General features: G+C 44.3%; 1 protein-coding gene across 14 annotated transcripts in view; it reads left to right on the top strand.

Moving 5' to 3' along the window:
* The window catches only part of MACF1 (microtubule actin crosslinking factor 1), a 330,452-nt gene that overhangs the window by 243,958 nt on the left and 59,393 nt on the right, over nucleotides 1-27,101 (top strand). For all 14 annotated transcript variants that reach the window (XM_049617441.1, XM_049617439.1, XM_049617440.1 and 11 more), the window contains 3 exons: nucleotides 191-390; nucleotides 4,439-4,934; nucleotides 5,612-7,083. In XM_049617441.1, coding sequence (XP_049473398.1) covers nucleotides 191-390; nucleotides 4,439-4,934; nucleotides 5,612-7,083 — 2,168 coding nt within the window. The remainder of the gene's footprint in view (nucleotides 1-190; nucleotides 391-4,438; nucleotides 4,935-5,611; nucleotides 7,084-27,101) is intronic.

Genomic DNA, 27,101 nt, shown 5'->3' with positions numbered 1-27,101 from the left:
ATATAGCCGCCACCACAATCAAGTACAGAACTGCGTTACTTTAGTTAAAATTAAATGAATGTTATTTTTAACTTAAAAAACTTTAATGCTGCAGGGGTCATTTCCTGTAGTTGGTTAGGAACATAACTTAGGGATCAGGCCAGTGGCTGGTGAGTGTAAAGGAACACATTCTCTCATTTCCTCTCTACAGATTCCCGATGGGAAAGGGCCACTGAAGTGACCGTGGCCCGGCAAAGGCAGCTGGAGGAATCTGCAAATCATCTGGCCAGCTTCCAGGCTGCAGAATCCCAGCTCCGGCCCTGGCTGATGGAGAAGGAACTGATGATGGGGGTGCTGGGCCCCCTGTCTATTGACCCCAACATGCTGACTGCACAAAAGCAGCAGGTCCAGGTGAGCCACAAAGCTTACTGCTTTAAGCAAAGAAATGGGAGTCATGCGAATCTGGATTTGAATGCTGTTGTCAGCAAGTAGATTTCAAATGACCCTGGACTAGTCACTTAACCTTCCAGTGTCTCAGTTTCCTTGGTTTAAATGAGATGTTTGGGGTTTTTTTGTTTTTTTTTTATAGACATATAAATATATATTTAATATTTAATAATCAAAGGTCACAAAGATTTACTAGCATAGTTTATTCTAAGGGTTTTTTTTTTTTATGAAATTTATTGTCAAATTGGTTTCCATACAACACCTAGTGCTCATCCCAAAAAATGTCCTCCTCAATACCCATCACCCACCTTCTCCTCCCTCCAACCCCCCATCAACCCTCAGTTTGTTCTCAGTTTTTAAGAGTCTCTTATGCTTTGGCTCTCTCCCACTCTAACCTCTTTTTTTTTCTTCCCCTCCCCCATGGGTTTCTGTTAAGTTTCTCAGGATCCACATAAGAGTGAAAACATATGGTATCTGTCTTTCTCTGTATGGCTTATTTCACTTAGCATCACACTCTCCAGTTCCATCCACGTTGCTATAAAGGGCCATATTTCATTCTTTATCATTGCCACATAGTACTCCATTTTGTATGTATATAAACCACAATTTCTTTATCCATTCATCAGTTGATGGACATTTAGGCTCTTTCCATAATTTGGCTATTGTTGAGAGTGCTGCTATAAACTAAATGAGATGTTTGTAAGGGCTTTATCTCATTGCCTGACAGAGGTGCCTGGGTAGCTCAGTTGGTTAAGTGTCCAACTTCAGCTCAGGTCATGATCTCGTGGTTCATGAGTTTGTGCCCTGAGTCTGGCTCTGTGCTGACAGCTCAGAGCCTGGATCCTGCTTCGGATTCTGTGTCTCCCTCTCTCTGTGCCCCACCCCCACTTGTGCTGGGTCTGTCTCTCTCTCTCAAAAATGAATAAACGTTTAAAAATTTTTTTTAATGATGAACAGTCAATAACTGTATTATTAATATCATTAACAGAGGCAGTAAGATGAGTGGATGTGACTACATTGTAGAATCGTATTTTACATTTTTTTTTAGGTGGACACAAAATGAGCAGCAGGCAAAAGTTTATTAGGGTATAAGATTAGAAAGTAAGAATAGTAGGAAAGCTCTCTTGAATGCCCACCGAACCGTATTTTACTTTTAATCCCCAGTGACAATGACCATATTAATGTAATGTCTTCTATCTGCTGGTTTCATTTAAAGATTTTTCTGTTACTCAAACCTCAAGAAAAAAAATTATTTAAGTACCTACCATCATAGAAATTTAGGTTGGCCAAGGGGCACCTGGGTGGCTCAGTTGGTTTAGCGTCTGACTCTCGATTTTGGCTTGGGTCATGATCTCAGGGTTTTTTGGTTCAAGCCCTGCATTGGCTTCTGTGTTGACAATGAGGAGCCTGCTTGGGATTCTGTCTCTCCCTCTCTGTCTGCCCCTCCTCCGTGCGCTCTCTCTCTCTCTCTCTCTCTCTCTCCCTCACCCTCAAAATAAATAAGTAAACATTTAAAAAAATTGTTTAATAGAAATTTAGATTGACCAAATATGTCATTTCCAATGAAATCATGCTGAGAACATTTCTTCTTCTTCTTCTTCTTCTTCTTCTTCTTCTTCTTCTTCTTCCTCTTCCTCTTCCTCTTCCTCCTCCTCCTCCTCCTCCTCTTCCTCTTCTTCTTCCTCTTCCTCTTCCTCTTTTTCTTCTTCTCCTTCTTCTCCTTCTTCTTCCTGTTCTTTTTCTTCTCCTCCTCCTTCTCCCCCTTCTTTTTTTTTGTAAGCACCCAAAAACCTTTTCTTGTTCTACATCCTCTTTCAAATTTGTTCCATTTCTTCTTGCCATCTACCAAGTTCCCTAAATTAAGACCTAAAAGTAGTATTTGAAGGAACCTTTTCTTTTAGCCCCCTATTCCGGTGGTTTTCAGACTATTTGCTATCAACTGTTTACACTCTTAAAAATTATTAAAGACCCCAAAGAGCTTGTGTTTAAATATTGGTATCTATTAATATTTACTGTGTTAAAACACTGAGGAAGCTAAAAATATGTATTTGTTGGGATGCCTGGGTGGCTCAGTCCATTAAGCATCTGATTTTGGCTCAGGTCATGATCTCACAGTTCGTCGGTTCGAGCCCTGCACTGTCAGTGGGGAGCCTGCTTGGGATTCTCTCTCTCTCCTTCTCTCTTTGCCCCTCTCCCCGTGTGCTCGCTCTCTCGCTCTCAAAAATAAATGAATAAACTTAAAAAATAAAATCTTTAAAATATAGATGTATTTATTAATTTTTTTAAATGTTGGTAAAACCATAACATTAACATAAGTAACATATATATTTTTTATGAAAAAATAACATTATCCAAACATAATAACTTTAGTAAGAGAGATATTGTTTTATGGCTTTATAAATCTCTTTGATGTCTGGCTTAATAGAACATTCTCATAGATTTTCATATCTGCTTCTGCATTTAAGTTATTGCAATACCAGATGCCATATAGCCTATGGAAAACTCCATTGAACATTCATGAAAGAAAAATTATAAAAGGCAAATAATATCTTACTATTTTTATGAAAATAGTTTTGACCTCGTGGACCCTCTGAAAGGTCCTAGAGACTTCTAAGGACCCCTGGAGCATACTTTGAGAATTACTGTTCTAATCTTTTTCCATTCTAAATGCTACTGCCTTAGGTAGGTTAGATCTCAGGTCTAGACCATTGCAACAGCCTACTAATGGGCTTCTTTGTCTAGTGCATCCTCCACACAGTTACCAAATTATCTCCCTAACTCACACATCTAAATATGTGAAAATGCTTTGCTGGCTCATGGCTGCCTATTGAACAACGTCCAAGTACCCACTCAGTGTCGTATATAAGACTTTCCACTATCTGATCCCAGTTTGTCTTGCCAGCCTCATTTCTCACTCCTCCCCCATATATCTAGGTTTTGTGCTGCACCAGGTAACTTCCTTTCCTTGAACATACCATATTCCTACAGCTCTGTGCCTTTGCTAATCCTAGGCCCTCCCCCTGAAATGCCCCTCACCAGTCTGACTCTCTGCTCACTGGGAGAATTCCTTATTTTGTCCTCTGCAAAGCCTTCCTGACTTCCCTCTTCTGCTTTTGTCATCTTCTATCGAATTAATCATCCTTACTTCTTGCTTTCACAGTGCCTTGTTCACATCAGTGTTTATCATTTTTGCTTTTTTTTTTTTTTACATTCTGTTATAGTTCATTGTTTACACATCTGTTATTCCTTAAAGTCCTGTCTTATTTATTTTTGTACAGTGTGAGTGATGAATACTTTCCATAAATTATCTTATTTAATCCTTAAAACAGCCAAGATGAGTACTTCCTATCCTCATCTTATAGATAAGTAAGCTGAAATTTGGAGAACTTCAAAAACTTGCCTAAGGTTATATATACATCTAGTAAGTAAGAGAGTAAGAATTTGAACCCAAGCAGTACAACTCCAGAGCCCATAATCCTAACTCCTTGCTGAATGAAATAAGGGATAGAAAAGAGTAAAAAGACATGCTCCTTGCTTTAAAGAAGCTCATTATCTAATCATGCTGTGTTGTAATGTACAGATTGTTTATGCTGTTGGAATTCCAAGAAAGAAACTGGGAAAAACAGAGCTATTGAGAGTTGAAATGGCAAGCCCAGCCAGAGGTATAGGTAGCTGGCTCTGGGACCCCAGGTTTTATCTGGCAAAACTGATGAGTGCCAATCCAGAAAACAAGGCCAACCTTAGTAACTGATGTTGAAACAGAGTATGACAAATAAGGAAAAGAAATAGAATAGGCACAATCAATGACCCTTGCAAAACAAGTTTTTATTAAGCAGTTGTTGTTGTTATAAGTGATACTACATTTTCCTAGCAGCCTGGTCCTTGGAGTTTTCTGGTTTATTTTCCAAAGGAGTTGGCACTACTTGGCACAATCTAAAATCAGTTTTTGTTTTGACACTCTTTTTAGATCTGTCTTTTCTCTCTAAACATCTTGATGTCATTTCTATTACAGTTTATGCTGAAGGAATTTGAAACACGCAGGCAACAGCATGAGCAGCTGAACGAGGCGGCTCAGGGCATTCTAACAGGCCCTGGAGATGTCTCTCCATCCACCAGCCAAGTACAGAAAGAACTCCAGAGCATCAATCAAAAGTGGATTGAACTGACTGACAAACTCAATTCCCGTTCCAGCCAAATTGACCAAGCTATTATCAAAAGCACCCAGTACCAAGAACTACTCCAGAACTTATCAGAGAAGGTAAAGGCAGTCGGACAGCGACTAAGTAGCCAGTCGGCCATCAGCACCCAGCCTGAGGCCGTGAAGCAGCAACTGGAGGAGACCAGTGAGATTCGATCTGATGTGGAGCAGTTAGACCATGAGATTAAGGAGGCACAGACACTTTGTGATGAGCTCTCAGTACTCATTGGGGAGCAGTACCTCAAGGATGAGCTGAAGAAGCGTTTGGAGACAGTTTCCCTGCCTCTCCAAGGTTTAGAAGACCTTGCAGGTAAGTTAGGGTACAGAACACACTGCTGACATTAGTGGCAAGCCCAAAGATTGACTTTGTAATAGTCCCAAGAATCTAGGGTGACCTGTAAACAGCTTTTGGACTCACACTAGTGTTACCCTATCCCTTTGTCCAGCTCCAGTGAGAAGTGCTATGGTCATCACACATTGGCTGAGCACTAGCAATATGGGAGACTTTATATAGCATAATCCTAGACATAAGAGCACTAATATCAATTTTGTCAGCAGGTAGAGATTCGTGCTCATGGATGTCCTTATAGGTGAAGCCACACACATACTTTAATACTTATTTATACCATGCACATGCATACACACACACATACCATATTACAGAATTAGAACATGTTCTGGACTGCTTATGATGGCCTTGTACCAGAAGAATTTTGTACTCAGTGTGTTGCCTTCCTGTAGAAACATTTATGGCTTTTTATCAGCTTAGAAACAGAAGTTTACTTCTGTTACTCAGGTGACCTTACAAGGTTGGCGTGAGGATTAAATCAGATCTAGTGTGTGAAGGAGACTAGCTCTGTGCTGCTTTTGTGGCAGACCCTCAGTTAACATGTTTCCTTCCCCTAAGAATAGACCATATACTCTCAGCAAACATCTTAAATGCCATGTCCTGATCTGATTGGTTTAAACTTGATTTTCTCATTTCAGCTGACCGCATGAACAGACTCCAGGCAGCTCTTGCCAGCACCCAGCAGTTCCAGCAAATGTTTGATGAGCTGAGAACCTGGTTGGATGACAAACAAAGCCAGCAAGCAAAAAATTGCCCAATTTCTGCAAAATTGGAGCGGCTACAGTCTCAGCTACAGGAGAATGAAGAGTTTCAGAAGAGCCTTAACCAACACAGTGGCTCCTATGAGGTGATTGTGGCCGAGGGAGAATCTCTGCTTCTTTCTGTACCTCCTGGAGAAGAGAAAAAGACTTTACAAAACCAGTTGGTTGAGCTCAAAAGCCACTGGGAAGAGCTTAGTAAAAAAACTGCAGACAGACAATCCAGGCTCAAGGACTGCATGCAGAAAGCTCAGAAATATCAGTGGCATGTGGAGGACCTTGTGCCGTGGATAGAAGATTGTAAGGCCAAGATGTCTGACTTGCAGGTCACTCTGGACCCAGTGCAGCTAGAGTCCAATCTTCTGAGATCAAAGGCTATGCTGAGTGAGGTGGAAAAGCGCCGCTCCCTGCTAGAAATACTGAACAGTGCTGCTGACATTCTGATCAATTCTTCAGAAACAGATGAAGATGACATCCGGGATGAGAAGGCTGGGATCAACCAGAACATGGATTCCATTACAGAGGAACTACAGGCCAAAACAGGGTCTCTTGAAGAAATGACTCAGAGGCTCAAGGAGTTCCAGGAAAGCTTTAAGAATATTGAAAAGAAGGTTGAAGGGGCCAAACACCAACTTGAGATCTTTGATGCTCTAGGCTCTCAAGCCTGTAGCAACAAGAACCTGGAGAAGCTAAGAGCTCAACAGGAAGTGCTGCAGACCCTGGAGCCCCAGGTAGACTATCTGAGGAACTTCACCCAGGGCTTGGTAGAAGATGCCCCAGATGGATCTGATGCTTCCCAACTTCTTCATCAAGCCGAGGTCACCCAGCAAGAGTTCTTGGAAGTAAAGCAAAGAGTGAACAGCGGTTGCATGACAATGGAAAACAAGCTGGAGGGGATTGGTCAGTTTCACTGCCGAGTCCGAGAGATGTTTTCTCAGCTGGCAGACCTGGATGATGAGCTAGATGGCATGGGTGCCATTGGCAGAGACACTGATAGCCTCCAGTCCCAGATTGAGGATGTACGGCTATTCCTCAACAAAATCCAAGCCCTCAGGTTAGACATAGAGGCCTCTGAAGCAGAGTGTCGACAAATGCTGGAGGAAGAGGGGACTCTGGACTTGTTAGGTCTCAAGAGGGAGCTCGAAGCCCTGAACAAGCAATGTGGCAAACTGACAGAGAGGAGCAGAGCTCGCCAGGAGCAGCTGGAGCTGACGCTGGGCCGCGTGGAGGACTTTTACAGGAAGCTGAAAGCCCTCAATGACATGACCACGGCAGCAGAGGAGGGGGAGGCCCTCCAGTGGGTCGTGGGGACTGAAGTGGACCTCATCAACCAGCAGTTAGCAGATTTTAAGGTAAGCCATGCCCTTGTTTTTTGATCTTTTGCCTTCAGTAATGTGTATTTCTTTTCCTGTAACTCGGAAACCCATTGGATATACATCTTAACTTCTGTCCCTGGGGTCACTATTCTCGCTTCCATCACCATCAAAGCACACTGTCTGGAGACTTAACAGTCTTTTGGATTCTGGGCAATTGGTTTGAACGTTTTTCTGTTGTAATTTATTTCAGTGTTTATAACCAACTGAGGGTATAGAAAGAAATGTCCAAATGTTACTTACTCGAGGATCTCCTCTTGTGATTTGTAACAGCAGCAAATGTTTCCCTAGGTCCATGTTTTCTGCTTGAGGTGTGTGAAGTCATAAGATAAACATGGGGTCATCTTCATAAAGTGTTGATTTTTTTTTTCCTCCTATTTCAGGAGAAAGTTATTGATGCATTATGAAGTAAAGTACAAAATTCTCATGAGTTATTAAGATAAAACATAACACTTCAAAGAAACTTCCCACTTAGAGCAGGCGGGTAAGACGACACCCCAGGCCCCCAGGAATATGTTCTTTGCCTATAGGAGAGTTTGAAAAGCACTGCCCTGACTGCAAACATGTTTTCACTCTTTGCCTGAGTCAGAATTTCCAGTCCTGAGATTTTGTGAGTTGAAATTAAAGCAACAGGGAAGAGGAAGATGGGAGGAATTGACTCTCAAAAATGCAATTTTGCTAGGTCAGGGACTTGGAGCTCTCAGGACTGTGTGTAGGGTCATGGCTCTCAGGATGAGAGCCTTTCATCCTGAGTTTCCCCTGTTGTAAATGCCAAAAGGTGCGTTACTCCACTGCTGCTCCTCTGCTGCTTTTCCTTCTTGGTGCACAGAGCGGATATGAAAAGGCTACTTCCAGCACTTTGTTTCCATCACTGGTGTTAATTATTCCCACCTACACAGTCATACTCCTGCAGTCAGAGTTCATTTGTTCTCCAAAGCCCCTGCCTGTCAGGACTTTTTCAATTACAAATACGTTTGGAGAGGTGGGATTGACACCGGTCAGAGCCCTGCAGTCCTGAGAAAAGTTACAAGATTCGAGCGCAGAAGGGTGGCTGTTTTAGAAGGGTCCCCAGCTTAAGGGATGTTCAACTCTGAAGTGGGACATTGGCTGAAGATCTCCTTACAGTGTTTGGAGACAGTGTAGTTTGGAGCAACAAGTCATTGTTTGGGGGATTCTTGAGGACCCAAATAAGGAGAGGATAGGAAGGGAAAATTCAAACCCATGAGCACATACGTTTTCCTCTTAGAAACTCCCGCACCTCCATTCCAGGGGCAGGTGGCCTTTCTTCATCACGTGTGTTTTTCTTGCCTTTGCTGTTGTAAGCGCCCTGAAAGCAGAGACTGTCTTCTACAGGCTCCGGGTTACTTAGAATTAACTATCTGACCAACTAAATGAATTTCTTAGAAACCTGAAGCTCATCCCTTTGACTCAAATAGTTGTATCAAACTAGATTCTGGTTTACATGGGAATTATTTTAAATTCTATTTGCCTAATCTTCTAAACACTACGTTGTGTAGAAGTTTTTCTTTATGAGTGCAGGTTAACATTATTAAAAAGATGGTATTGTTCTTTGTGACGGTGATATCCTCAAGGGTATTAGAGACATTGGGGGCTGCTTTGTATTAAATGTTCCTAAATTACTGTGCAGTTTGTGTTGGGTATTGAAGTTCTTGTGTAGTGCCTCTTAGTGCATATGTGTGTAGCTTCCATTTCCCCCCGCTTACCCTGATAGCAGGGCTGTCTTCTCACTGCAGCTACTTCACTGTTGTCATTGGGTCTGCCTTTTGCTGTCTATCCCTTGCTTCTAATCATCAGTGAGCTAGAAAATGAAGTAAACAAGCCTGTTAAAGTTGCATTAAAATACAAGCTAAGATATTAAAAAGAGTCCACAGGCAGGCGTATACAGTGTTTGGATTTGAGGACAACTTTTCACTGTCCTTTTCAGTTAATCCTTAGTTGCTAGAAACTTTCTGAATTTTGATGTAGCTGGCAGATTTTAAGAAATTACTGGATGCTACCATATTTTATTTGTATCCTAGTATGTAGCTTAGAAATGCTCAGAGTTCAGTATCTGCTTAGCTGTTTATTACTGCATCCTGTTTCACTGATTTCTAACAATAACCCTCCCACCACCAATACTCTGGATGCGAAGGCTGGTCATGGGCAGAGTGTGTGTCTCTGCAGGGGACCAGTGTTGAAATGCAAGACTGGAAGAAGAGAGAGAAAGAGGGTGGCAAAGTTGTGCCCCTGTGTGTATCCTCCTCAAGTTGGGGGCACAAATCAGAAGGCTGGCTCCACATGTCCGCCTTATAAAGTCAAAGGCTTTGGGAAGAGTTTTTGCCTCCTCCCAGCAAAGGCGTGTGGTCAGGAGGGGAGGAGCACGCTCCTGGCTCAGCTCACACTGAGCTCATGGGAAGTGAAAACAATGGGAGGGAAGAGCTCTGTGTGTCAGCTCCACGGTCCCCTGAGGCTGAGTAAAGGGAAGGTCTTTTTGGACCCATTCTGAGGACTGAGTCATTTTCGTGGTTTGAGTGTTGAGTTCTGGGTTAATGTGTTGTATACCCAGCAATGAATTAATCTTCCCTCATACCGGCAGCAGACCTGATTTATAAAGTGTGACTCTGCTTTCAGATTCAGTCTTTTTAATAAGGAAAAACCAGAGATGAAGATGAACATAAAAAACAGCATTAGCTTTAAGTTTTCAGCTTTTTTTTAATTTTTAAATTTTTAAATTTTTTTTATTTTTAATGGAATCACACTCTCAGTACAGAGTCTGCCGAAGAGAAGAGGATATGAGTCTCTGAGACACAAGTGTAGCATCTGCTGGGACGGGACTAATTCCACTGTGGATGGGTGGCATAGACCGATGAGTCAGGTCTGGGGACAGCCCCGGCTTACTTGGGACTGCGCAGTAGTGCTGAGAAATGCGTGGAGAGGCAGCTTGTAGGAAAAGTTATTTCCTCCTTAACGTGAAAAACTGAAAGTCATTATTCCTAGAAAAGGCTTTTAACTCAATTGCTTCTGAATAAATGAGAGAATATGGTCCACCCAGGTGGATCTGTCCAATGGGAAGAGAGTTCTCTTCCACTTTAAACAAGCAAAGACCTCAAACCTTCCTGCATTTGGCTTTATTGGGTTCTGCCATTCCAGAAATCTCAAATGAGAATATTGAGTATGTTTTCAGAAAACTGGGAGGAAAAGACTTTGGCTAATCTCTTCAGGAAATTCTGTTTTCCTGAACAAGAGAGTCAGTGATTCTTGAAGAAAAGGAATTATATGTGCATAACAGGACACTAACAAGAAAGGAGGGACCTTTATTTCACTAAAATTTAAGCCAAAGATCTGGTAACTCTGATGATAACAAGAGGCTTTCCTCATTTTGAAATTCCCTGTGCTAGTTTTATAGTCAAGAATTGAGATCATTATGAGTTCAAGCCAACCCCGTCGTTGTACACACACCCGCCGAGAACCACAGTGGCATCTCCGTCAGGAAGTAGGTGGTGGCTTGGGCATTAAGAGCAGTATCTGGATGCCCTTCATGCACTCTGAGTTTCATATGTATTTATATTTACTGTGTACTCAGGTCAGGCTTCATACTCGGCCCTCTACCACTCACTCAGTGGTAAGAAAGAACAAGTGGGAAAAATGGAAGCCTTTTTAGGGTCCATAGGTTTCTCACAAAAGTTCACTTCACTTAATGGTGTGTTGGAAGCACCCAAGCCTGTTGGTCTTCTCCTTCCTTGTCTTCACGGCTGGGCTGGTGGGAAATAGATAAGGCAGCAGGCTTCCTGAGGACTGTTTTCAGTTCTATTTCAGGTTGAGCAGAGCCCAGGGTCAGGAATTGCACATACTTACAGCCTTTGTCTGGAGACCTCAGTATCCCACCAGAATACCAGAACAAGAAAGCCTTGTAAACTTCATTTGATTTTTTTTTTTCCTCATAGAAAGTGAGTTTAAGCTTCGCTCTGAGCACACATGAGAACTCTAAGACAGGCATGGCTTGACATGGAGCTGAAGGGCTGCCAGTTTGCACAAAGACACTTCTTCCTTTCAAACGATTACAAAGACAGTATCAGCCCATCTATAGTTTTGCCAGTTAGATTCACTAGAGAATGAAGCAAATGAGGTCAGCATTATCTACCTGCCCTTGGAGAGAAAGGAAATCACACTTGGTGTGTGACCTGTCTGTCACCTAGATGTTTCAGTATCTCCAGCTTTGCAGCAGCAAGGTAAGCTGAGTAGGCACCCCCACTCCTGCCTTGTGCTGACCCTTGGCCTGTCTTGGTTTTTTCTTTCTTCCTTAAACAGGGCTACTCCAAGAGGATCTACTAGGGTCCAAGGAAGTAAAGAGAATGCCCCAGAACAGGGTTTCTCAGCCTCTGCACTCTTGACATATGGGACTGGATAATTTGTTGTGGTGGGGGGCTGTCCTGCGCACTGCAGGATGTTTAGCAGCATCCCCGATCTCTACCCGCTAGATGCCAGCAGCAACCCTTCCCATAGACAACCAAAAATGTCTATCCAGACATTGCCAAATGTCCCCTGGAAGGCAAAAATCTCCCTCTGTTGAGCACCGCTGCCTTAGAAGAAAATTACCACCTACACTTGGGAAACTTGGAATTCAGCTGGAAGCAGCGCTGGCTGATTAAGTTAAATATTTATGTTGCAGACAGCCTTCTAATAATCTGATTAAGACTGTGTGGTAGCAGCAATTGCCTCTAAGTCAGCCTTTCTTTAAGCAGGGCCCCGGATTCCTGATTTTTGCTGGGACTAATCTGTGTCCGGTTTAAAATTTCCTAGGCACTTTCCCTGGCATCAGCAGTTTATTTTTCGTGGAGTTGTTGATGCAGGTGTTTGGTTGATGATGCATTTCTAAAGAGAAGAGGAACTTCCTGTGTGGAAATACTTCAGGAAGCTTCCTCGTTCAGTGCCTTTAGGGGGAGACTGCAGTCTGTCAGTTGTTCTCAGCTCAGGAGCTCACAGTTTGGCTGCTGATGTTAATAACCCTTGGGAGATCACCTCCCAGCCCTACCAAACCCCAAGAATTCCAGTGCTCCCTAATAATCCTTTCCACCCCCACTTAGCAACTGGTTGGGGAGAAGGTAAAGGCGTGTTTAAGGACTTTAGCTTTGCTTCATATTGAACTTTTCCCAGCCCCATTTTAAAGCAGCCCCATTAGTATTTTAAGTATCAGCATCACAAAGCAAAATCCCAGGATTGCAGTCATTACATCATCTTAAAGGAGACTCACACCTCAGCAAAGGCAGTAAAATCAAATGAAAGATCATCAAGAAAGAATCCATTGATGGATTTCACAAAAATTTGTGTGGAAATTTTGATAGCAAGGGAAGACTTTAAAGCAATGTAAGAAAGGACTGAGCAGTTTGATTTGAGTTTACTGAAATTCTTCACATATCATGTCAGCATGTAGCATTTGCAACTAAAGTTCACCATATGATTTTGTACACAAAGGAGGAAAAATATGTTTCCAGGAAAACTAGAATTTACCCCACGCAGGACTTGTATTCATTGTTAAGTATTTGATTAGTGAACACAGGTTGAGATAAGCACAGACTTGCAGAACAGGACTGTTTCTCGTTGTGTCTAGAAATGAATGGTAAACGGTCTTGGCCTTGGCCTGGTCCTCAGCCTTAGCGTGAGAAAAATCCTGGGCACTTTGAAGCTAGCTGGCTGGCACACGAGACATAGCATAAGCAGGGAGCCTCTAGGAAGTGTGATGAGTTGCTCTGAAGGACACTTTATTGTTAGGATTGGTTGGTTCACCAGGGATGAAATAAGTCCCACAGGGAGTCCTGTCAGGTCACTGCACCAAAGAGCTGTCTCCTGCCAAACAGATTCTTCCCAAGTCTCAGCTGTCCTGTTGGGAAAACCTAGCTATGGGAAGAATGTGCTCCCTCCCCACCTTCCTTAATACTTTGCCACTACCACTACCAAGTGCTTTTCGAATACCAGCCTCTGGTATTGGCGGTGGGAGATTAATGGGATACACTTATTCCTTAGGCCTTCACAAGCTGTTTTCCGGCTACTAGCACTGTGATTTGACGTGTGGACCTTTCAGAATTTTGGCCACTCAGGGATAAGAATGAGTGCTACGTGGTAATGGTCCATGGATCCCTTGGTGGGAGGTAGGAGGAAGGGACTCCATATTCCTTTCAGTCCATCATCCTTACTGAGCACTTGCTCTGTGCCAGCCCTTGTGGTGGGACAATGTGTTATGGGAAACAGGCACCAGGGATTGCAGTGGTAGTGACGTGTGGTGCTGAGTACACCTAAAAGACACCTAAGTTGAAGTGAGCTCTAACCTCAACCCCCTATCAATCAGACATTTACAATCCCAGTTGCAGTTAAGAACACTGAGACTGTGAGTTTGTTATAGTGTCTTGTTCAAGCCACACAGCATGTTAGAGCTGGGATTGGAAAGGTTTGTTTGGCACCAAAGGTCATGCTTGACCAATAGTTCTCAAATGAGGGCAGTTTTGCCCCTTAGGGGACATTTGGCCATGTCCATTTGGCCATGTCCAGAGACAGTTTTGACTGTCACAATGGGAGAGGCTTCTGCTAGCATCTAATGGGTGCTAAACATTCTATAATGCAGAGGATAGCCCCTTACAACACAGAATTATTCAGCCCCTTTCTAAAAAGCTGGAGGTTTGATTTTTTTCCCCCCTCTTCAGATGCCATGACAGGTAAGAGTTAACTGACAACTCCACTGCCAGGCAAAGCTTCATGGTTTTTCTCCCTTTTTTTTTTTTTTTTTCCAAAAGTTAGTTAAGAAATAGTGTTAGTTCTGGGAATGACTATACAGATCTGTTGGATAAAGTCAGGATCCTGGTGAACTAATTTGAGTCAGTGGCTAAAGAATTCTCTTAATGCTTGACCAGTCCCAGCCCCACCCTGCCGCAAGGCTCCTGCTGTGGAAATCAATCAGCTGTGTATCTCAAGCTGCTTCCTGTAGGGTGTGTTATGGAATGGCATCAGCCCCTGCACCAGCTGGGTGTCCTGATCTCAGTGTGATTTTATCAGACTCTGTCTCTTTTGAGCCTTGCTGTTTGGAACAAAGGATCCTCTGTTAGGAATGCAGAGAGCTCCTCTGATTGGACAGCTAGCGTGTACGTACATGGTTCCCACGGAAAAAACAGACATAAATTATGCTGTAGCCTTCTAGAACTTGGGCTTCCAAGTTGCTTTTCCCTTAGCTTCTGTCTGTATTTACCCTTCTTTCTGTATGTACTTATCCTTGACCCAGTTCAATGTAGGAGCCATCTGATCTGATGGATTAAATGATGGCATCCTTCAGAACTGGTCTGTATCAGTACCTCTAGTCTTTTCCTTTTCCAGCCTTGGAAACCACATATTTGATCCCCACTGTTTTTTCCAGTCTTAATTCCTATATAGACTACCCATCCACTTATCTCAAACACTCTTTATACATTATGCATATTTCTACCCATACCTGAAGGCTTGGTTCAAGTCCCATGTCTCCACAAAGCCTCCTTCCCAAGTTCACTACTTCTGTTCTCCTAAACCACTTAATATGTGCAACTCATTTGGCCTTTATCCTATACTGCCTAGCTTTGGTGTTTTCTCATTATAGGCATTTGTCCCATCTTTGAATAAATTCATTTTTGTGTCTCTCGAAGTAGTTAACATGTTGGTGTGCACATAGTTGGAGATTAGTGAATTCTGACTGATTGGATGAGTGCTCTTTATTTCTCATAAGCCATGTGAGCTCTGGGATTCAAAATGCTGTCAACTTTGCAAGACTTGAGGCAAATCCTTGTGAATCCCAAAAAATTCTAATCCCAGCCTGGATTCTTCACCTCTCCTTCTTGCCTCTGGGCTCCCTTCCTTCTCTACTAGTTAGCATATGTTAAAGGAGCGGGATTTTATTTCAGACAAAGAAATTTGCTACCAAGCACACTTGAAGAAAGCCAGATTCTGAAATATTGGCTTGCAGTTACCCATCCCTTTATAGTCATTGTCATTTACCCAATTAGTTCACAGGGAGAGTCTTCATACTTCATGCAATTTAGTGTAGTGAAGAAAATTGAATCTGAGTTTTAGTCAGAAATATCCAGCTTTGAGTTCTGGCTCTGTCATTTACTAGTTGAGTGACCTTGGGGAAAATTACTTAACCTCTCTGTATAGTTAACTTTATAAAATGTGAGCAGTGGTAAATCATACCTTTAGAGTTTTTATGAGAGTTCAATGAAGTGATGTAGATGAAGGTACCAGGCATATATTAAGTGATCAATAAATGATAATCTTTTATTTTAAAAAAATTTAGGTAGACAAATTAGAATATTATGAAATCTTTTTAATAAAAAGTTATGCCTTTTGTTCCTAGGGATAATTATTCTCCAGAAGATTTGCTGTAAGGCCCAGTACCAGATTAGATCAGCTTTTTCTCTTCTGGGAAAAATGAAAATTATGAGGATAAAGTACAATTAGCTCAATGGCAGCAGTGAAACAAGTGGATGGACAAACAGCTTTCCCAAACAGTATTTGTGGGGAACAAGAGTAGAGCTGGTTTCTAACCTTAGAGTAGCAGTATATAGGCAGTATAGGTCATGACTCCTAACACAGCTGTAAATATACTTTATGTACACATACATACGCATATATGTTTGCTTACTTATTCATTAACCTGTTAATTTATTCATTCATATCAAAATCCCACAGCCAGCATGTTTTTCTGAGACCATTTTGACCTTGGCTTATGTGCTCTACAAATCAGTGTTATTTTCATATCATTAACTAGAATTAACCAGAAGCCATTACCAGCTCAGTGACTTCCTCAGTAGCTCAGAGTTGCCCATCAGATCAGCTTTAATGATATCAGGGTCCTTGGCCTAATTAGCTTTTAACATAGACCATGTTATCTTCCCTTGTTGCCATACAATGGCAACTACCAAGTCAGCATCTTTGGAAGCTACGCCTCTTAATATTAATCAATCTTTAATTAAAACATTGAGGTGTGAGGAGAAAAGGTATCAGCTTAATTTCAGAGGAAAGCAGCTTAAAAAACAGAGATATAATTAATCTCTCTGCCAAGTGTATACACCAGATCCAGATAGTTTTACAGAAAAGCTTTAATTCTTCATAGTTTCCGCAGACATGTTTTTAATATTCAGTTATATGTGTATATGAGTTAAGGGAAGAAAAAGCTAAGAATTCAAAGAAATTGAACTTCTATGAGGCCTCCTCCAGCTTGAATTCATTGCATCTATCTAAGTGACCCATTTAATATCTCTGTCATCTTGCAGTTCATTCCCAAAAGAAAAGCTCTGATTTGGGTCCAATTCTTTACATGCAAACCTAATGTGGTTGTTTGTTGATTGATGGTAAGAATTGCTTTAGTAACAAAATGAAAGAGACAGTTTTCATAAATCTCTTCCCTCTGTATTATTTATCCTACCTCTTTTTCTAATATTGGACAAAGGACCCCTATAGCAAGATTTCTTGACAGTTCACCCCCAAGGACCTGTTTCATAGAAATAACCAAGCAATTTTGTGAAGTTGTTCATATGTGAAAGTTGTGCAGTCATGCAAACCTGGAACAGGAAAGGCTGCTCTCGGTCCCAAATGAAAGCCTACGTGGTCACTTTCTCAGGAAAGCCTTTCCTAAACCTGCAGGCCACATCGGGCGCCCTTGACTGGTGCTATCATAGTACTGCTCACTTTTATTTCAGAGTGCTTCTTTTTTTTTTTTTTTTTTTTTTTAAATGTTTATTTATTTTTGAGAGAGACAGAGACAGAATGTGAGTGGGTTAGGGGCAGAGAGAGAGGGAGACACAGAAGCAGAAGCAGGCTCTAGGCTGTCAGCACAGAGCCCGACACGGGGCTCGAACTCACGAGCTGTGAGATCATGACCTGAGCCGAAGTCGGACGCTCAACCAACTGAGCCACCCAGGCGCCCCTATTTCAGAGTGCTTCTTACAAGTGAATTAAAATGAATGTCGCCCAACCCCCCTCCCACCCCCGCACCCCCCCCCACCCCCACTGGAATGTAGGCTCCTGACCACATCTTCCTCATCACTCTTTCCTTTAGTGCCTGGCATAATTTAGAGCACATAGTAGACGCCTGTAAATACTGAACAAGTAAAGAAGAATCAAGGATACATCTTATGAAATTACTTGCCTTAAGAGGGCAGATGAGAAACCCAAGGGACAAAGAAGTACTGCCTAAAAAGACGGCATCAGAATAGCACAGTGCCATGGAAGCCAAAAGAACAGTCTCAAGAAGAAGGGAGGATGAATACTTTCTCATCACTGCTTATCCTTAATCCCCTAATGTGATCCAGCCCCCATCACAGCACTGAAACTGTTCGCTTAGAAGTAATCGCTGATGTCCTAGTTGCCAAGTCTAACTCATCATCCTCCTCTGTTATGCGGCATTTAACATCATAGCTTCTTTTCTTTCCTGACATTGTACTCTCTCCATGCTCTTCTCTACTGCCATTCTGCTTTCTTTTTTAGTTTGTCCTCGTACTTCCCAGATATGTGGTTCTTAAAATTCTGTCATCTACCCTCTTCCCTTTTTCTACACTGTTAACCCCTAGATGTGCACCCCCTCACTCATCTGTGGGAGAAAGCTTCCAGATCTGTATCTCTATCCCCAAACCTCAATTTTTTGTGTGAAGGGCCTTTCTGGATACCTCCACATAGGTTGCCTTTGAGTACTTCACATTCAATGTACCCTAAATTGAATGTTAACTTCTTCAAATAGTTTCTTCCTCTCTGCTTTGTTTTATAGGACTATTATGCCCTCAGTAATTTAAGAGTAGTGCTACGGCATTATCTTATGTTTATTTTCCCCTTAACCTCTACCTTCTATATGGTCAGTTGTGAAGTTCAAATATTCTGCCTCTGTGATTTCTTTCACAGCTCCCTTCCTCATTTTCACAAGTTCAGACCTTTGTTACCTCTTGACTAAACTATAAAGCCCTCCTGATGGCTCCACCTTCAATCTCCTGTATCTACAGTTTATTCTGCACATAGACCAATGCAGTATCATCAGCTACAAGCTCAAATCTTAAATGCCCAGGTATTCAATACTATGCTACTTTGGACAAGTAAGTTTACCACCTCAAGTTTCATTTATAAAAAATTAAGAATTTGTATTTTTAAAATGAGATAATATTAAGTTATTAAATGGCATTTTAATAAGCACCCAGTCTGAAATTCTTAGGAAACTTTCCACACACCACTCAGTAACTTTCATGATCCCCTGATAAGTTTACATAAGTAAATCGCAATGTCATAAATGTTTTCTGAATAAAGCATAAATCCATGCTTGGCATTCAGGGGCCTTGCTGAACTGGCCTTGAGCTACTTACCACTCTTACCTCTCATTTTTCCCTTTCATACACCCTGTACTTAAGCCATGCTTACTGTGAGTTTGCTTCTTCAGGGTCCCTGCCTCTAGGCTTTCACTTAGAAATCTTGTCTTCACAATCTCTGCATATTCACATCCTAGTGAGTAAATGTGATTCTCTCCATAAAGCTTTACCTGATTCCCCCTGCCTTCCTTTCCTCCACACTTCTGTCTGGTCTTTTCTAACTTGCAGAGCCCCATGCTTTTGTCATTACTACCTCGATGAGTGGCTAAAAGAGAGATTGATACACTGTTTTTTGGGAAGTCTGCAAGCAGGAAAGAGCTTACCAGGGTCATGAGAGTTCCTGCAGAGTGTGTGGAAAGTTTTCTCATGGGTTTGGCAATACATGCGAGCTCACAGAGCCTCAAAATCCTTAGTATCCCATTTAAAACAAGCTTCACATCATGCTTTATTGCTTAATGAGCCACTCTGTAGCCATCTTTGTATTATAAAAACACCTTAGAATGGTAGTTACTGATGCCCAACAGGTACAGACTAATACTGTGGAGTTTCCACTTGCCACTAAATAAATGCTTGTAAAGTCTAGTGAGCCTAAGATGAAAGGCATTTTGTAGATTTAAAATGTGCAAGATGTAACCAGCCTTCTGTATCCTCCTCTAATCAGAACTAATCCTCTGAGAGAGAGAGGCATATGAAAAGGCACTGAAGAATCTGAGGAAGTATGGATCTGGGGTCTCCAGATTGTCCTAGGAGGCTGGTAGTTTAAGAGTGGAGCAAAGGTGGGCTACCAGGGTGGCTCAGTCCGTTGAGCGACTGACTCCTTCCTGATTTTGGCTCAGGTCATGATCCCAGGATTGAGCCCCACATCGGGCTCCATGTTGAGCATGAAGTCTGCTTGGGATTCTCTCTGTCTACCTCTCTGCCCCTCTCCCCAGCTCGCCCTCTTTCCTCTCTCTCTCTCTCTCTCTCTCTCAAAAAAAGAAAAAAAAGACTAGAGCAAAGGCAAAATGCAAGGTTCAAAACTTGGAAAGAGAGCAGTGTTAGGGTGTGAGGAGACTCCCCCCAGCTGTCTTTAATTAGGAAGACAGCAGGAAGGGCCAGGATTGTTCTTTCTTCTAAGTTCACTGAAAGAAAACCTGATACCAAATTTCGTTCTTAGGAATTTCAAAATAAGTAGAGAAATCTTTGAACTCTGTAATCAACTAACTGGAAACTAATTTGAAATTTGGCTTCAGCACATATATTTGTGGTTACAGGAGTAGGGGAAGCATCCAAAGAGGTTCTCTGGAGCTCTCTGTTCTTGTCTTTTAAAAAGTTTACACACAGCAAGTGAAATGAACAGATGCTTTTTTTGTTGGAGCTATCAGGGTAACAAGAGGCTGAAAGCTATATCAGGTATTTATTTCAGTCACTGAGATGGCTATTGGCAGAGTTCCACATACCAAAACTAAAGAGAAACTCATGAACAGATAAAAAAAAATAAGACATGGAGGAAAGAGCCCTGTGCTTCCTTGTCTTGATTTCTTCCTAAACACATGCTGATGATAAAAAAAGGAGCAAAGCACTCAGATAGCACTCTCTGGCGTCTTTTTTTTTTTTTTTTTTTTGTAGTTGGGGAGAGAATTGGACAATTTTATGTAATCCTTTCTATAAGAGTGTGTTTGAACTTTGGGGAAATTTATAATAATCTCTAACACTTTAGTCAGAGGGTATAACTTAAGCCAATAAATACCTTAAATTTGAACTTCATAGTTGTTAAAATGCTGCTTATTTACATTATAACATGGAGCATTTGATGAGAATAGTGAGAATAAGGTAGATAGATAGGTGTGTGGCGGGGGGAGGGGATTTAGTAAAGACTGAATTGGTTGGCACCTGACTTGGTGAGGAAACAGGAAAGGAATTTCTGGCCATGAAGTTTGTGATTCCACATCAAGATCATTCTTTATAATGGAATAACCACCCACCCTAGTTGAGAGCCAGAATTCCTCAGATTCTTCCAACCAGAGGGGCCCTGGCACACTAAACAGTCTGTTACGATATCTGAACACTTAAGTGAGTGTATTTGGCCAGGGAGACTTGCTAGTGAAACTGATCTTGCCTTCCCTGGGTTTTTCCAGTTGTACTGAATAATTAACAGAAAAATTAAGACCCAGATTCCCTGAAATGTTAAGTATCAGATCTGTAAGCTGATCAAACCTTAGAATCACAGTGTGTCATAATTAGAAAGGACCTTAAAATTCATCCTGAACAAAGTGATAGAGGATTTGTAAATCTGTTTCCCTAAATCCTTGCCAAGTGATTGCTTGAATTTCTGCTCAAATACCTCCAGGGTCAGGAAAGTCCTCACTTTAGCAGACACTCTATTCTTTGAATAGCTGTGAGAAAGCTTTTTGTTGGTTCAAAATCTGCCCTTGGATCTTAGTGTGCCAATTTAAGGAGACATCCAAAACAAGCCTCCTTCCTCCCACATCCCAGCCCTCAGATATTTCACACTGATCATATTGCCTGGAACCTTCTCTTAGGCCATCCATTCTTGGTTCTTTCTACTGTTTGTAGAAAGAGGACAAGGTTTCTAGTGTCTTGTAGTATAGGACCAGGAAGACTCAGGATTCTAGGGCAGATTCTTTAAAACTTTTAAAACTAAAGAAAAAGTTAGGCTATCAAGACACAATCTAGTCTACAGTTTACAGATAGGGAGATAGTCTTTTGGATTTGAGAGGGCAGAATTGATCAGCAGCCTCTTTTAAAGTGAGAAATGAAGTGTAACACATTTTGCCAGTGAACGGTCTATTTTAGTTGCTTAATTTTTTTTTTTTTTTTTTAAGTAGCCTCACTCCCAACGTAAGGCTTGAACTCATGACCCTGAGATCAAGAGCCGCATGACTGCTCTACCGACTGAGCCAGGCAGGCACCCCTTTAGTTGCTTAATTCTGATCACAGGCTTCAGCCCACACCTCATTTTTGCCAAGGACCTCTCTGGCTCCCTGAGTTAAGCCTAAGGCTCAGCTCAGGGTTTCACTGCCAGATCTCCACATGCCAACTATTGGCTTCGCTCATTGTTTGTGTAAAGGATAGAAATAACTTTTCCATAAGTTTTACCATCTATATTGACCACATGGTTCAACAGAGACTCAGAAATTTTAATAGACTTTGTTGTTTTTCCTTCATAAAATAAGAAAATGACCATCACAAAGGGAGCAGAGTATTGTACTCCTTGAGAAATGCAGCTGTCTCTGTTGGACAGTTTCCTGGGTTGCCCTTTGTACTTAACTGGTTTAACAGTCACCAGGTGATCAGATGGCTTTTGTAAAAGCCAAAAAGCTGTGGACAGGATTGTGGGCCACCTTTCTCTCGTATTTTCCGTTTTGAGACTTGAAATACAGACGCATGCCTTTGAGCTGGCCCCAGGGAGGCTCAGGTTTCCTTGGATGTGCGCCGCAATAAAGGAGCCCAGGTGTTAGGGCGTGGGTCTCTGCTGCCGGCATCTCCACCGCCTCACCTCTGCCCTCCTTCCTCAGTCTTTGCCACCTCTCATGTCTGCGGGCAGGTAAATTCTGGTGGGAGGATGGACCAAGACCTGATGTACAGGAGAAGGAAAGAGAAGGTGCCTAGAGTTCATCCAATAACTTGGCCTCTGGGCCTAAGAGAATGCGTTCGGACACCCAGAAAGTGCCGGGTTTAAGGCCAGAGTGTTGTTGGGCCCTGCAGGGGCGCGCTAAAGGTGACATTGGAGGGACTAGGACAGCCTTTGGTGATAGAGCTGGAGCCGAGAGCGATGCGTGCCGCCCGCCGCAGCCGGCACGACCCCGCGGGCAGATGGGGCCCCGAGTGGCCCCTGCCAGAACCCGCTGGCTGGGGGAGGCGGGGCGTGCCTTCTAGGTTCGCTCGCCCTTGGGCTGGGCTCGGAGCCCGGCGGGTCCGGACGCGGCGGGGGTGGCAGGGGGGTCGGGCCAGCGGGTGGAGGGCGGGGCTTTCCTTTGTCAGGGGATTTGCGCTGCGCCGCCGAGCCTCGCGCGGGTGCCGCCCCCCTCCTCTCGCCCTCTCGGGGGGGCGGGGCTCTCCCTCGGGCCCTGGGGCGCGGTGGGCGTGGGCTTGGTGAGCCGAGCGGCTGGCGCCGGGGCTCCCAGGCCCTGAACCGCGCGGAAGCCCCGCCCCCGCCGCCTCGGCCTCCAATCCTCTCCGCCGCACCCTCCTCCTCCGCTCGGGTAGCTCCTTTTCCCTGCCCCCGCCGCGGCTCCGCCTCCGCCCTCCTCCCCTTGGCTCTCCGCGTCGCGCTCCCGGGCTTCCAGGGGGGCTGCCCGGGCGGGGCGGCGCGGCGCGGCGGCGCGGGGAAGGGGGAGGAGAGCCGCTCGCCAGCCCAGCACTTGCAGCGAGCGGCGGGTGAGCGGGCCGCGCGGCGAGGGGGAGGAGGGCTCGCCCCCGCCCGGCCCGAGCGGAGCCTTTTGTTCCCAGCCAGAAGTTTTGCATGCCGGGACCGTGACAGCTGCGGGCGGGGAGAACGGCGGGGCCGCGGGGCCGGCGGTGGCGGAGAATAGAGGCGGCTGCTTGACATGCAGCCCACGGCGCGGCGGCTGCGGGCCGGGGACTGGCGGCGGCGGGGGAGGCGGCGCCCACAGCACGCGGGACTCAGCTGCCGGAGGGACAAACTAACTTCCTGAGCGCGGGACTGGAGGCCGGCGCGGCCCGGAGCCACCTGCCAGCCTGCGGTGAGGCAACCCTGGCCCTCAGGGCGCGCGGCATGGCGCGGGGGAGCGGGCCGCGCTGAGAGAGCCCTTCGACCGGCCCTCGGCCGCCGCTGCAGCCTGCCGGCCTTTCAAAGGCCCGGCGCCGGGCTCCACTCGCCTTGTTTTGCGGCCACAGCGCAGGGCTGTTCTGGGAGCCACAACAATGCCATGATGTTTTGGAGACAGGAAGCCCCAAGCTGGCCCCGAATGAAGGACTTCCTGTGTTTAAAGTTGCAGGAATATCCGCCGACCAGCCCAGTTCAAATGCAAACACCCGAACTAGGGAGGACGAATGGCTAATTCAGACCAGCTGGACTCTCCAGGACTGGAACTGAGGATAAAATGAAAGGAATTCTTAGGAGCTTGGGCCATACTTGAAGACTGGGAAGGCTGTGCCATTGTTACTAAGGGACACAGTCGGTATAAAGCTTCTAACTCTGGGTAAGAAGTGAGTGGAACTAGGTATTGAATAAGACTGGGCAATATCAAATGATTTTTTTTTTTTTTTTTTTTTTTTTTTTTTTTTTTTTTTTTTTTTTTACTGACTGAATTAGAGCGGTGCTCTTAAAAACACACACAAGAGAAGCCATACAAGGAATTATTTTATATTTGTTGATTAAATTATACTGCTTATCTGTCTGCAACTATGAAGCTGTTAGCCTGTGAGGGAAAAACTGTTCCTCTTAGAAGCTCCCAGAATGGTTTCAGAGTTGGACTTGCAGGCTTTTTTGGAGGGCAGATCCAGTTGGTGGTCCTGGGTTGTGAACTGGTAAAAGGATTTTTAACTTCTGCAGAATGCATTTTTGGGTAACCTGTGAAAAACTTTTAAAAGATTGATGTTTCATCTTGATTGAAAAAGTATGGGTAAGCCACTCAGCAGGCCAGACTGTTTAAGGCAGAACCCCACCTGCCTGGGGAAAGGAGAGGAAGAGGATGGCTATATAGAGGATTGTTATGTTCCACAGAGATCTATATATGATACAATGAGAATAAATGAACAAATTGACCAGGGGTCAAAGCTTAATCAGACTTCAAAAAGCACCATGGAAAAGATGGAAGGAAGTACTATATCCAGTAATGGTACCTTAGGAGCAGCATCTAATGTTTTTGAATCGAGAGCACCAGAAGGCAAAAAGCTGGATGAGAGAATAATATTTGATGCACTAAAGTTAACCAGTGATGTGCAGAAGTCAGCACCTGTTCCACCCAGAAGGCGACCAAATGCAGAACGCAAAGATAATGTTAACAGGAGATCATGGAAGTCTTTCATGCCACCCAATTTCCCAGAATTTGCAGAAAGGATGGAAGCTTCTCTCAGTGAGGTTTCAGAAGCCGGTGCTTCAAATCCTTCCTTGCAAGAGAAGAAGGAATCCATTTCCGCATCGACAGAAAGTTCTGGTCATTTGGACAACAGGGAACCTCAGTCAGAGTCAGTGACTCTGGAACATGTGTCCAAATCCATAGATATTCCAGAAGTGCAGGATTTGAAAAACTTAAGTGGAGAGTGCCAAGACTTCAGATTGCAGCCGCCCCGTGAGCACTCTCCCCGTGAATTCCAGCCTCTAGAACCAGAAGCTGCAGCAGCAAGTGGTAACACAGATGTAATGCAGGAACACAGATTCTCAAGTGCAACCTGGCCCAGGGCCATGAAAAGTTTAGCTAAGGGAGGCTTCATTGAGAAGCAGCACCCCCTTGGGGACACAGCTTGCACTGTGGAAATGCCACCTCTTTCCCCTTGCCTGAGTGAGGAGCTGTTGGATCCAGAATTGCATTTTCTCATAACTCCCAGCCTGAGAGAGAAAACAGAGTCTGAGCTAAAGTTTGAGGAGGATGAGCGATGGATAATGATGGAAGCTGAGGAGGAGTGGGAGGAAGAGAAACTGTCACAGAGAGGAAAGACTTTTCTAATGGCAGATGAGAAAAAGAACAGCCTGGCAGATATTTTTGAAGAAAAAGAACAAGCAAACACTGTAGCGGTGGCAGAGGATGGAGCGGATTGTTCAGCTGCTGTCATAACGACTTTTGACCACCTAGCTCTCAGTCAGGTTTGCTCTGATGACCTACAGCCGGCTAAGAAACATTTGGCTTCTGTTCTCAAGGATACACCTCTTGATTACAGTTGTGTTTTCACAGGTGAGAGTGCTGTAGGTGAGCTGACAAATAGAACTGCTCAGGGGCTGGAGGGTCTTGTTTCTGATTTAGAATATACTGTTGGTCCTGTTGATTCAGAGCAGCTCTCTGACACAGATTCAGTGCAGATGTTTCTTGAACTTGAAAAAGAGTGTTTATGTGAAGAAGGAGTAACTCCTCTAGTTGAACTGGAGAAACAAGCCTCTTCTGAAGGGCTGGCCCCATCCCAGGATGCAGAAAATTCACTTGTAATTAGTCATTTTCCAGGGACTAACTTAGAAGAGGAACACATAGGCCTTTTAAATGTAAGGGTAAAAGACTCTGATACTGGATTGGATTGTGAATATTTTAATGCCCTGGATTCTTCTCAGGTGCCTAATGCTGTGGAACTTACTGCCCACTCTGGTACCGTGGGAGACACTTCCACTGTTAGTGAGGAGGAGCATGACAAAGTGCCTTCTAGCCCCAAGACTGCAGGGGAATTTAAGTTCAGAAACCCAGGAGATCTGGAGTCTCTGGGAAAGCTGGACCCAGGAGGATTGCCCAACTCTGATCATAGGGCTTCTCATCCAGAAGACTTACTAGGCTTTGTAGCTGAGCTGGCCAAAGAAAATGGCAATCTGTCCCAGGTAGACTGCGGTCACACTGAGGGGAATTTTGAGGAGTGTGTTGAGAGGGTCCCCCTCAGTTATGCTTTTAGCTATGAACTAACAGATGTTACCTCAGTATCTGAAGTAGAGGTGTTATCGCATGATTCACAATTACGAACAGATGAGATTCATTTGGAAAGTGAAAAAGGAGCTATTACTCAAGAAAGTAACAATCTGGCTTCCTTGGGAAACGTGGACCCTTATGAATTGTCCAAGGAGAAAGTTTGGGGTGAGGATGGTGAGGTGCAAGAGCTGGGTAATGAAGCCAAGCTTTCGGAGGACCAAGCCCCAGCACATTTTCACAGAGCCTTCACAGGGCAGATCTTCCAAGCTCTCCAGAGGAAGTGCACAGAGTCAGATGGTCTGAATCTGCCCCTGCTGGTTGAAGGACCAAGACCTAGCAGAGATGGCTTGGAAACTGTGAATGAGACAAAGCCCACGCTGACTGTGGCATCATCAGAGGGAGGGGAGACAGAAATGAGAGATTCAGATTCACTGCTAAATCTCTTTCTAGAGGAGCAAATTACCAAGGTTAGTAGTACTGAACCAGTTTTGGAGGGATGGACACCCATCCCACAGAAGCCTGTCACTGCTGCCTCAGTGCCCACTGCAGAAGATGGTGCCCTAGATGCTGCAGCGCTCCTGCCAGAGGCAGACATCCCAGCTGCTGCAGCGCCTGCCCCACAGGTGGACACACCAGTTGATTCAGTGGCCACCACAGAGGCACATGTCCCAGTTGTTTCAGTGGCCACCACAGAGAAGGACATCCTGGCTGCTCCCCCAGCCGTTGCAGTGGCTACCACGAGAGATGATATTCCAGAGGGATCTGTCACCCCAGCTTCTGCAGTGCCTGCTCCAGAGGAGCCTATTAACCCAGCTGATCGAGTGCCCACCTCGGAGGAGCCTGCCACCCCTGCTGTTAGAGTGACCACCCCAGAGGCGCCCACAGCCCCAGCTGCTGCAGTGCCCACCCCAGAGGAGCCTGCAGCCCCAGCTGATAGAGTGCCTGCCCTGGGGGATCCTGCCATCCCAGCTGCTGCAGTGTCCACCCTGGAGGAGCCTGCAGCCCCAACTGCTGCAGTGCCCACCCCAGAGGAGCCTGCCACTCCAGCTGCTGCAGTGCCCACCCC

Source organism: Panthera uncia (assembly GCF_023721935.1).
Source record: "Panthera uncia isolate 11264 chromosome C1 unlocalized genomic scaffold, Puncia_PCG_1.0 HiC_scaffold_4, whole genome shotgun sequence".
In the NCBI taxonomy this organism is placed as follows: domain Eukaryota; kingdom Metazoa; phylum Chordata; class Mammalia; order Carnivora; family Felidae; genus Panthera; species Panthera uncia.
Note: the sequence above shows the minus strand (reverse complement) of the source record. Positions and strands in the feature narration are given on the sequence as shown.